General features: G+C 41.2%; 1 protein-coding gene across 7 annotated transcripts in view; it reads left to right on the forward strand.

Annotated features, from left to right (window-relative positions):
* Nucleotides 1-12,778, forward strand: part of Csnk1g1 (casein kinase 1 gamma 1) — a 151,082-nt gene that overhangs the window by 94,099 nt on the left and 44,205 nt on the right. For all 7 annotated transcript variants that reach the window (XM_052712753.1, XM_052712760.1, XM_052712738.1 and 4 more), the window contains 2 exons: nt 4,275-4,426; nt 6,481-6,715. In XM_052712753.1, the coding sequence (XP_052568713.1) occupies nt 4,275-4,426; nt 6,481-6,715 (387 nt within the window). The remainder of the gene's footprint in view (nt 1-4,274; nt 4,427-6,480; nt 6,716-12,778) is intronic.

Here is a 12,778-nt window from a genome sequence, read left to right on the forward strand (position 1 = left end):
CTAAGTTTAATTCATACTGATTCTGTGGCCTTACAAAGATGTAGCCAGAAGGAAATTATAGTCATAATTTAGATTTAAAGAGGAACTAGTTTAAATTCTTCTGTGTTGCAAAGATGAAAAAGCCAATCTACAGGGGGGCCAAAGGAATTTGCTAGAAGTAGTCACAGGAGCAAATACTAGATACAAAACTCTTGACTTGAACTCTTTCTGCACTAGTGTCTTGGAACTAGTACCTCCCTAGAAATGCTGTCAAGCTACTCAGTGGTCTGGATATGGTCTCAGACATCCCAAAGTTCACTAAGACCTTCTGAAGTTTTGCCTGCAGCAGACAGGAACTCCTCATTCTTTTAAGTTTCTAGCAGAACTTATTGTTGACATTATTGTTAGAAATTATAGGTACTAAGCAGTGGTGGTGCATACCTTTAATCCCAGCCCTTGGGAAGCAGAGGCAGGTGGATCTCTGTGAATTCAAGGCCAGCCTAGTCTACAGAGCTAGTTCCAGCACAGGCTCCAAAGCTACACAGAGAAACCCTGTATTGAAAAAACAAAAGAAAGAAAGAAATTATAGGCATTACCCAAAAATGCTTTTGTCAAGTTTTTAGTAAATATGGAAACTTGTGACAAGGGGATACCTAAGTTTGATATTGAAGGTTGTTGAGAACAAGAAACTTATTAGTCTCATTTTTAACTAAGTAGACCTAACTTGGAACCTGTGTTTAAAAAGAGGATAGTGTGCCTAGACTTAGAATTCAGCCAAGGAAAGAAACAATGTATTTATTAAGTAAGGTTAGCTTTGGTTTTTCTTTTTCAAATAAAGCATGTAACTGTAGCTCAGTTAGATTAAGAAAAATCTAGAAACAGTTATAGAGGTGTAGTTTAGTGATAGACCATTTACCTAAGGTTCAATCCTTAGCATCTTGAAAAAAAAAAAAAAGGATATAGATGGATGGAAGATTCAACTTGGGTGTAATTATTCCACAGACATCAGATATCAGGCTCTTTTGGTTGCTACATCTATTCCTGTTGCTATATTGTATTTTGAAGGTACTTTTTGATTCTCCTTGGCTTCTGGAGTTCCGTAAGGTATCTCATCCACTAGAATCAGCTCTCTTGAAAGGGCTTTTCTAGATAGAACCACCCTACCCAGAGATTTCTGCTTCCATCTCATTGACCATTTCTATAATTAATTGTAACTGTGCAGGTTGCTTTTGCAGTAGTCAGAAGTTGCAGTGGTCAGTCAGTAAATTTAAGACCAAAAAGTTCAACACCTCACCCAGTACCCAGGCACAGTGTGGTGCACACTTGTGTTCTCAATACTAGGGAGGCAAAGACAGGACCAACACCTGAGGTTGGCTCTAGCATACACACAAATGTATACACACATGCATACACATCTACATTACACACACATAAATACACACACAACAAAAAAAGTTCTTTTAGTAAATAGGGAGAAAGAAACAATGAATGTTGCCAGACAACTAACAGACCTGCCACAACTAGCTCTGAGGAATATAATACTAATGTTATGGAAATAAACTTTTAGAGACATTAAAAAAAACTATTAAATTGAGTATAAATTTAAAATATACCCAAACTTGGGCAGTGGTGGCGCACACCTTTAATCCCAGCACTCAGGAGGCATAGGCGGGCAGATCTCTGTGAGTTCGAGGCCAGCCTGGTCTACAGAGCTAGTTCCAGGACAGGCTCCACAGCTACATAGAGAGACCCTGCCTTGAAAAAAACCAAACAAACAAAAAACCAAACAAAAAAAAGAAATAAAGAAACACGGGACTGGAGAGATGACTCAGCGGTTAAGAGCACTGGCTGCTCTTCCAGAGGACCAAGTTCAATTCCCAGCACCCACATGGCATTCACAACTGTCTGTAACTTCAGTTCCAGGGGATCTAGCACTCTCCTTTCACACAGATATACACACAGGCAAAACATCAGTGTCCCTAAATAAATAAATATTTAGGGGATGAGTGAGTGGTGACCTGGCAGGGAAGGCTTGGGGGGTGAGCAGGAGGAGGAATGAGGGGGGGATCTGTGGTTGGTATGTGGAATGAATAAAAAATTTCTTAATAAAACAAATAAAATAAAATATTCCCAAACTCTATCATGTGTTTGATAGATAAAAGCAATTAACCTCTTTGGTAGAATGTTCTACATTGACTTTCTCAGCAAGACTCCTTGGAAACAACTGTTACACTTTGTACGTTTAAAATCTTGAAAAATGACTTTGGAACAACAGAAGGGAAAAAGACAATTCAGTTTAACTCCTTTTTCTGTTTGGAGACAGAATAAAAGTAACTCTAGAACTAGTAGGAGCCAGAGTAACCTAGTAGATGATATAGACTAGGTGTGAACATATTAAAATACTCGAGTTGTTTAGGGTCTAAGAGGAACAAGATAGATTAATGCAGTATGTGAAATACATTGTGGCAATGAATCACAGTAACTCCAGATACATAAGGCCTTCCCTGGGGGAAAGGATGGTTAGATTTATATTGCTTCTGCCTGTATTTCATCCATATTAATTAAAAACAATGATGGTTAGAGAGACAGCTCAGCCGTGAAGAGCTCTTCCTGCTTTTCCAGAGGACCTGTTACTCCAGCTCCATTTGATCGTATGCCCTCTTCTAGCCTCCATGGGCACCTGTACGTGCATGGTACACATAAATAAAAATTTTTAACTTTTGGCCGGGCGGTGGTGGCGCACGCCTTTAATCCCAGCACTCGGGAGGCAGAGCCAGGTGGATCTCTGTGAGTTCGAGGCCAGCCTGGTCTACAAAGTGAGTTCCAGGAAAGGCGCAAAGCTACACAGAGAAACCCTGTCTCGAAAAACCAAAAAAAAAAAAAAAAATTTAACTTTTGATTGAGCCATCTCTCTAGCCCCCAAAATAATTCTTTTAAAAAATAGCCGAGCCGGGCGGTGGTGGCGCACGCCTTTAATCCCAGCACTCGGGAGGCAGAGGCCGGCGGATCTCTGTGAGTTCGAGGCCAGCCTGGGCTACCAAGTGAATTCCAGGAAAGGCGCAAAGCTACACAGAGAAACCCTGTCTCGAAAAACCAAAAAAAATAAAAATAAAAAAAAATAGCCGGACAGTGGTGGTGCACACATTTAATCCCAGTGCTCGGGAGGCAGAGCCAGGCGGATCTCTGTGAGTTCGAGGCCAGCATAGTCTACAGAGCAAGATTCAGGACAGGCACCAAAACTACACAGAGAAACCCTGTCTCGAAAAACAAAAACAACTACAACAAAAAGATGGAGCTGGATGTGGTGGTGCACACCTTTAATCTCTGGCTTGGGAGGCAGAGACAAGCGTTTCACTCTGAGTTAGAGGCCAGCCTCAATGTAGAATAATATATACATGTGTGGGGTGGAAATGTTGCTGCTAGATGAGATAATTTTTTTAAATGTTTTGCAGCTTTCTAAGTACCCACTGTTCTCATGTGTAATTTTATAAACATTTACTGAATACCTTGTTTTTATAATTCACTTTAAAGAGGAATTGATTCACAAGTTGCTATTTAGGTGAGAAAATCTGGATTTTTAGCTTCACATATCTATGAATTTCAAATTTGGGAAAACTGCAGCTTTTGAGATTTTAGTTTCCCCTTTTCCTTTTATAATTAACAGCAACCAAATGCTAAGTGTCTGCTGACTCCTAGCTGAGAGAAAACAAAGCCCTATAGAGATTCTGTGTGACAAGGAAGCCAGTTGTGCTGGCCTAGGGCCAGGCTGCACCTCTTTGACCTAGCCTCTTCAATCTCAATTCTCCATGGGCAGCAGTTGCAAACAACTCCCTGTGGCTTTAGCAGTAAGCACTGGGAGTGCTAATGAAACCAGCTAATGTAACAAGGTCTGTTAGCCTGGATTTGAGCTCAGTGAGGCTTCCTTTGAACCTTTTATGATACTTCACTTTCAGCGTCCTTTGGGAAGAATAGTTTGCACTCTGAACCAATAATGGAACAGGGACCATTTTCTTTTATATAGTAGTGGAAATGCCTTTGTCACTCTGGTATTAAATAACTGCTTATTTTGAACATATTGTGCAATGACTTAGCCTTTTCCACCCAGTAATGGTTCCTACTGAAGCTATTATACTCAGTTTAACTTTTCCAGGAGGGACTGTGAAAGGAAATTGAAATCTCACAGATTACACTTTCTTTATATTATATTCATTGCTAATGCAGTTGTTTTATATTTTGGTTTTTGTGTTTCCCACTCTGTACCCCATACCCCACCCCACCCCACCCCCTGCTTTCAGGTGAAGGTCTCCCACAGGTATATTATTTTGGACCATGTGGAAAGTACAATGCCATGGTGCTGGAGCTCCTTGGCCCTAGCTTGGAGGACTTATTTGACCTCTGTGACCGAACGTTTACTTTGAAGACGGTGTTAATGATAGCCATCCAGTTGGTGAGTTGATGTGCTATTCCAGAAGATAAATAGATCCCTTGCCCATATCCTTATGGGCCTTTTGATGATGTGACATCCGAATTAGTTTTTACAGCTTTAATAAGCCTGCTAGAAGAATCTAGCAGACTTCTGAAAGGAACTATTACAACTGCTGCCTTAGCTTGATTTCTACGTATAATTTGGCCACAAAGACTCTTGGCCAATATGTCATATGCCAAACAACTAAGCTAAGTTCTTGGTCACACAACTTAGAGGGTTACAAAAGGGTTAACTGAGAGAAGTCACAATGCATCTGCAGTTTGCTCTATTTTAAGAATTTGCACCTTGAAGCAGAGCCTTTTCTGTAACTGAAGTGGAGGAATATAATTTACATTAGGGAGAAAGAGGACGAATAGGTGGAGTTGTGCACATTCAAGTAATTGCTTCAGCATTTTATTTATAGGTCTTAGGCACATAGCTGTAAGGTTTTATCATGCCCTCCTTCTCTCACTGTTGAAAACTAGAAACAATTGAAGGTACTACCCCCTGCACTAACATTCATTCAAAAGTCACCTTGTAACTGAGATGTTTAATTCTCTGGCATCTTATATAATACTTGGGCTGGCCAAGAAGCTTTGCAGCCAAATTACATGCTAGTTCCAGTTTAAGCAATTAGAACAGTCTTTGAGATGTTTTTTTAGACCTTCAAGGGAAGAATTCAAATGTTGGGTGGTTTTTGTTTTGTTTTGTTGACATGTTCTAACCAGCTTAGACTGGCTTTGAACTTTAGATCTTCTTGCTTCGGCCTCCTGAGTATTAAAGTGGATGTGTACCACCACTCCAGCCTTCAGCTATATCTTAATTCATTTGAAATAGTGATGGTTTCACCATTATCCAAAAGCAATTTGGAAACACTTGAAAATTGATCAAATTCAAAATACTTAAGTCTCCCTTTCTACGCAAGTAGAAATGCTTTATAGATAGAAATATCTAATTAAATTTGAGACAGTGTTAAAGTTACTTATTTCAAGCTCTGGTCACCATTATAGCATAAAGACTGTGCATCCTCCTTCTGCTGCCAGCCGACTAGCTGATGTCAGGCTTGCATTAATTTCACTAAGCCTCTGTTTTCTTATTTCTTCAGTACCAAGATTGGGGTTAGAGAATCCTGAGCAACTGAAGACAGAAAGTGTGGGCAGGAGGTGAAATGGTAACTGCTCCTGTCCCAGAGGGCAGGTTTGCAAGTTACAGTGTATAAAGTAAAGTATTACCATTTTAGCCAAATTCTACTGTCTCATTTTTCCCCTAATCTGAATAGTTGTTACATATTTGTAACGAAAAGTACTAGGGGTGGGGTGTGCTGGAGATAGCAGTTAAGAGCAGTTACTGCTCTTGCAGAAAACCTGAGTTTGGTTCCCAGCACCCACATTAGACTGCTAACACTGCCTGTAACTCCAGTTCCAGGGAATATGACAGCCTCTGGCCCTGTGGGCACATGCACACAACTGGTGCATGTAAACTCGGGAAGGCACATATACATACAAATAAATTTAAAAAAAAAAAACTTAAAATGCAGATAAATAAATAATCTGGCTGCCACACCGTGTCAATAAATAAATAAATAAATAGATTAATTAATCAATCACTAAATAAGCAAGCAAGCATGATTTTAAGAATAAATATTTTGGGCCAGGCATAGTGGCACATGCCTTTGAACACAGAAGCAGGCAGAGCTCTGTGAGTTCCAGGACAGCCAGAGCTTGTTTTTTGTTTTTGTTGTTGTTTTGTTTTAGTTTTTTTTTGTTTTGTTTTTCAAGACAGGGTTTCTCTGTGTAGCTTTGGAGCTGTCCTGGAACTCACTCTGTAGCCCAGGCTGGCTTCAAGCTCACAGAGATCCGCCTGGCTCTGCCTCCTGAGTGCTGGCATTAAAGCGTGCACCACCACCGCCTGGCCAGCCAGAGCTATATAGTGAGAACCTGTCTCAAAAAGAGAAAAAGAAAAAAAAAAAAAAAAAGGAAGCATTTTGGGTCTATGCTTATTTCAAGGTATTTCTATTTTTTCTTTCTTTCTTTTAGCTTTCTCGAATGGAGTATGTACACTCAAAGAATCTTATTTACCGAGATGTCAAACCAGAGAACTTCTTGATTGGCCGACAAGGCAATAAGAAAGAGCATGTAATACACATAATAGATTTTGGACTGGCCAAGGAATACATTGATCCTGAAACCAAAAAACACATACCTTACAGAGAGCACAAAAGCTTAACTGGAACGGCACGATACATGTCTATCAACACGCATCTGGGCAAAGGTGTGTTTAGAGGGGCAGGTCATGTGAACAACTTTCTTTTCCAATAGCACTTTATGGTGCAGTACATTGTGCATTACAACTTGTACCATTTGTTGCATCACAAGGTAAGTGACGTTTTTGTACTTAAGAGTAGTGAAATGGTAAGTGATGTTCCCAAATACCTTAATACTGATGGAGACTTAATTCTTTCAACTGTATTTCCTTTTTTTTTTTCCTTTTTTTTCTTCTTTTTTTAAAGATTATTTATTATCACACAGTGTTCTGCTGGACTGTATGCCGGCAGGCCAGAAGAGGGCACCAGATCTCATTATAGATGGTTGTGAGCCACCATGTGGTTGCTGGGAATTGGAACTCAGGACCTCTGGAAGAACAACCAGTTCTTAACCACTGAGCCATCTCTTCAGCCCTCAACTATGTTTTCTGATGCTTCATTCCTCAGCAGTTTAAGAGCTTGAGTTACTGCAACAATATAGTAGTGTTTGAGTGGGTTTAATAATGAGACTTGTATTTACACGCATATAACTCTGTATATGAGCAGACAAAAGGAGAACATCAGGCTTGTGTCTGTGTTAGTGAAGCATGGATTAGGAGGCTGAAGAGATGGCTCAGCAGTTAAGAGCACTGACTGCTCTTACAGAGGATTAGATTTAGTTCCCAGCACTCACTGGAAGCTCATAACCATCTGTAACTCTAGTTCTGGGAGATCTGGTGCTCTGTTCTGACCTCTTTGGCACCAGGAACACACATGGTACAGACATAAATTCAGGCAAAATGTGACTTGGATAGAATTTTAGCCCAGTGGGTCATTCCATGTGGTGGTTATCTTTTATTATTCTACAAGGTGTTCGAGGCCAGCCTGGTCTACAGAGAGAGAGATTCAGGACAGGCACCAAAACTACACAGAGAAACCCTGTCTCAAAAAAAAAAAAAAAAAAAAAAATCCAGGTGGTGGTGGCGCATGCCTTTAATCCCAGCACTTGGGAGGCAGAGGCAAGTAGATCTCTGTGAGTTCGAAAGGCCCACCTGGGCTATAGAGTGAGATCCAAGAAAGGTGCAAAGCTACACAGAGAAACCCTGTCTCGGGAAAAAAAAACCTCCTGTAGGTACAGTTTTCCTGCCTGGCCCACAGTCAGGACAAATCTCTCTCACCTGCCAGTCCCACAGCCGCTCAGACCCGACCAAGTAAACACAGAGACTTATATTGGTTACAAACTGTATGGCCGTGGCAGGCTTCTTGCTAACTGTTCTTGTAGCTTAAATTAATCCATTTCCATAAATCTATACCTTGCCACATGGCTCGTGGCTTACCGGCATCTTCACATGCTGTTTCTCATCGTGGTGGCTGGCAGTGTCTCCCTGACTCAGCCTTCCACTTCCCAGCTTTATTCTCCTCCTTGTCCTGCCTACACTTCCTGGCTAGCCAATGGCCAATCAGTGTTTTATTTATTGACTAATCAGCAACACATTTGCCATACAGAACATCCCACAGCAACCTCCTCTCTCTCTCTCTCTCTCTCTCTCTCTCTCTCTCTCTCTCTCTCTCTCTCTCTCTCTCTCTCTCTCTCTCTCTCTCTCTCTGTGTGTGTGTGTGTGTGTGTGTGTGTGTGTGTGTGTGTGTGTTGTGGTTTTTTTGAGACAGTTTCTCTGCCTGTAGGCAGACTTTTCTTTCCTACCAGCCAGTCCCAAATAACTGACACAGAGACTCAATATTAATTATAAATGCTTGACTAACAGCTCAAGTATGTTACTAGGTATCTCTTACATTTTAAATTAACCCATATTTCTTATCTACAATTTGCCATGTGGCTTGGTACTTTTTCTGTTTGGCTTGCCTATCTTGCTTCTCTCTGCGTCTGCTGAGACTCCAGACTCCGCCCTTCCTCTTCCCAGCATTCTCAGTTTGGCTCTCCTGCCTACCCTTATCCTGTTCAGCTATTGGCCAGTCAGCTTCTTTATTAAACAAATCTCAGTGACATGTTCACACAGTGTAAAGGAGTATTCCACATCTGCCTCACAAGTTTTTGAGATTAAAGGCATGTACCACCATGCCTGGCAAGAATTCTTGAAATTGGGTATGGTAGTATACATCAATAATCTCAGCACTCTGGAGGCAAAGGCAGATGGCTCTCTCTGAGTTTGAGGCCAGCTGGAGCTACATAGTGAGACCCTGTCTCAAACAAAACTCACAAACTGTCTCAGGTGTCACATCAGAGAAGTTTCCATCAGAGCTCTAATGTTGCTGGTTCTAAAATGTGTTATATTTTGTAGGTTATAATAAAGGAGAAAGACCCTGGGAAATGTAGTGTCAAAAACTCAGAGGATGAGCTGGAGAGATGGCTCAGAGGTTAAGAGCACTGGCTGCTCTCTTCCAAAGGTCCTGAGTTCAATTCCCAGCAACCGCATGGTGGCTCACAACCATCTGTAATGAGATCTGGTGCCCTCTTCTAGCCTGCAGGCATACATGCAGGCAGAACACTGTGTACATAATAAATAAATGAATCTTAAAAAAAAAAAAACTCAGAGGATTGCTTTTCATAATTTTATTATGGAAATGAACAAAGCAGAAGGCCTCCTAGCTGGCATTACGTCAGATGAGCCACCTCCCACTGATTGAGACAGCCCAGTTTGTGTTACCTAATGGTTAGAATTAAAGTGAGACCACTGGGGGCTACATTGCTCTTTTTTCTTTGAACGTTTAGTCTAAAATCAGGCTGTTGTGCATGTAAAGCAAGCACATCTTTCTTATAAGCTGAAAGTGAGCCTGCACCATGTTAAAGATGTTGGTGTCCTTTTTTGGTTTTTCTATGTGCAGCCCTACCTGTCCTGGAACTCAGAGATCCACCTGTCTCTACCTCCCAGGTACTGGGATTAAAAGTGTGTGCTACCACACCAGGCTGCCAAGGCTGGGCCTTTTTTTTTTTTTTTTTTTTTTTTTTTAAATGTTTGTGTCTTGTTTATTTCCTAGTATGGAAACTTCTTTAAAAACAAATACCCACTGTGAAAAGTGAGGAGGGCCTGTTGAATTAATGAATTAAACAAGTGCAGACTGTCCAAACAAGTATGGAGAAAGCACATACTGGTTCTCATTCTTAACATTCTAAGACCTAGCCAGGTAGTGGTGACTTATGCCTTTAATCCCAGCACTCAAGAGGCATAGGCAGGTGAATCCCTGTGAGTTCAAGGCCAGCCTGGTCTACAGAGAGAGTTCCACGACAGGCAGGGATACACAGAGAAATTGTCTTAGGGGAAAGTAAAATTAAGACCTAATGATTTAACATTGATTATTTTAAAAATTTAAGAGCTCAAAAATTATTTTTCAAATTATCTAAATGACTACTTTATTTTAATATAGGAAACTGAGGCCCAAAGTAGGTGAGTTGGCTGTGTTTTCATTTCATTGGACTGAATTCATAGAAATGGTGAACCCAGACCTAGATTTCACACCTGACTTAGGGTACCGTGGTTTTTCTATTCTTGTTCCACAGCTGTGCTTGTATCCTTCTCTGGACTTAAAAAGCTGTGGGTTTTCTTGGTTGGATGGGTGGGTGTGTGTTTGAAAAACCTTTAAATCTGTGGAGAGCTCGCCCTCTAGTGCTCACTTAACTACAATTCAAGCACTTGCCTAGTGAATTTTTTTTCTTATCAAGAGGCTCCCTATAACATACAGGAAACAATATACAAATGGAGAGGTGTGGCCGGGCGGTGGTGGCGCAAGCCTTTAATTCTAGCTCTCAGGAGGCAGAGGCAGGCGATGGATCCCTGTGAGTTCAAGCCCAGCCTAGTCTACAAAGTGAGTTCCAGGACAGCCAAGGCTACACAGAGAAACCTATCTTGAAAAAATAAATAAATAAAAATAAAGTTGGAGAGGTGTGATACTTTGTGAGAAACTCCCTCAATGTGTTTTCCCTTACTGCTCTGCTCACCTCACATACTCTGTTTTTGTCCTTATTTTTATATTCTGTTAACAAACTTTTGTCTGACTACTTGTTTTCAATCATGTATAATATTTTATTGCAAATTTCAGACAGCCCATGTAAACAAAAGTGTCTGGAGATCTTGCTGATTTATTTCATTCTTTTAAAGACCCCCGCCCGCCCTCCCCCCCCCCCCCCCCCCCCCCCCCCCCCCCCCCCGCCCTCCGCCCCATTTCTTCTTTTAATCCTAGAGATTTTGGATGTAGGCACAGAATTATGCCCCAGTCATGGGTGTCTTCTTTTTCTATTAGTAACTGACTTTTCAGGCTCAGTGGCCCATTCCTGTAATCTCAGTTCTTTATAAACAAGGGACAGGATCATCACCAAAAGTTCAAGGATTGCCTGAGCTTCATAGTCAGTTCCAGGCCATCCTGGCTACCAAGTGAGACATCTTTCTCAAAAACAAAAGAAACAAAACAAAAAAATCAACGAAAATCATCCTTCCATCACAGTACTATTTACAAAGTTGCCTTTTCTAGAAGGGGGTACTCTTAGTTGAAGAAGATGACCTTGAAGGTATTGGGGGGTAGGAAGAGTGTTTGGAAGGCAAATATGAAGTAGTAGCAAGATACAGTGATATGTACATGTGAAAGAGATAGAATAAGTTCTTAAGTTGAAATATTTTCACCTACCCTGTAGAGTACTATTCATTTTTGTTAAAATATTTATCAATAATTTGTGTGGTGTGTGTGTGTGTGTAAAATCTGTCCTTATATTATTCACCTCCCAACTCCTCCTGGACCTCCTCCAGCACATGTTCCTCTCGCCTTCATCTCCTCCTTCTCTTTCTCCTCTTTTAAATGACCCATCAAGTCCAGTTAGTACTGCCTTCATGAGCATGAGCGATATCCCAGAAATCAAATGACTTCCACCTCCTCCAGCAGCCATCAGTTGCCAGTTACTTCTCAGCTGATGTTGGAGCTTCATTAACACCTCTCCCACTCATGTTGGAATTACTGACTGGCCTGATTCTGTGCAGGTAACTAGCTGCTGTAAGTTCCTGAGTGCAGTGGCCGTTTCATATCTAAACGACAGCATCTTTCCCCATCCTCCAATGCTTACATTCTTTCCTCACCTTCTTCCTTGGTGGTCCTTGAGTCCTGCTGGAGATAGAGATGTCCCAGTAAGGGGTACATACTCAGCAGTCAGTCACTTCTTCTCAGAACTTTAAAAGTTATAAGTCTCTCAGAAACTTCTCTGGCCAAAGTTGAGAGCAGCATTAATATATGGGTATAGATATAAAATTTAGAAGGCAGTTTGATGTGTCTTTAGCAAAGTAGCAGTAGTAGGTTTCCCACGTAGGGCCAGTTTCCTCTCCAGCCATGAGGTTTTGACCACCTTTACAGCAGCACTGCTCAGGCCTTTTTGTACAAGCTTCACATAACTTGAGGCAGCAGTTATGCATGTTGTGTTGTAATTTTAGTCTGTAATTTTTCCCAGCCTAGATGACAATCTTGAATTTTACTTTCTGCTCAAAAAATCAGAATCAAGTTGAAGGCAGTACTTAGCAAAGTTTTATGGTGCATTCCTATAATCCCAACACTTGAGAGGCTGAGGTATTAGGACCATGAGTTTTAGGCCAGCCTGTCTTAAAAAGTAAAACAAGTTGAAGGTAGTCTCTTAGTTTCCCTATGTACTTTTTCCCACCTTTTTAGGTCAGAGTCTCATGTATCCCAAGCTAGCCTTGAACTCACAGAGATCATCTGCCTCTGCCTCTCTGCCTCTTTAAGTACTAGGGCTAAAGGTGTGCACCACCAAGCTCAGCTATAATCTCTTTTGGTGAAGCTCTAAACTCAGCTAAAACAAAAAGTAAACACATAAATTATGCCTGTAATTGTAGCACTTGAAAAGTAGAGGCAGGAGGATCATCCCGAGCTACATAGCAGTTCGAGGCCACCTTGTGCTACATGACACCTTAGCTTGAAGCACGGACCTCATTAATCTTAACAATAAACACCCAGAGTCAGATATTAGAGTGGAAGATCAGAGAGGCAGAGGAGCAGCTACTTGAGAGTTCTTAACTCTACCAATCCTCAGACTGAATGGGGGCGGTCCTGTCTCTACCTCCCTAATGCTGGGATTAAAGGCA

Source organism: Peromyscus californicus, unplaced genomic scaffold, assembly GCF_007827085.1.
Source record: "Peromyscus californicus insignis strain IS unplaced genomic scaffold, ASM782708v3 Scaffold_11__1_contigs__length_118956290, whole genome shotgun sequence".
NCBI classification, from domain to species: Eukaryota; Metazoa; Chordata; class Mammalia; order Rodentia; family Cricetidae; genus Peromyscus; species Peromyscus californicus.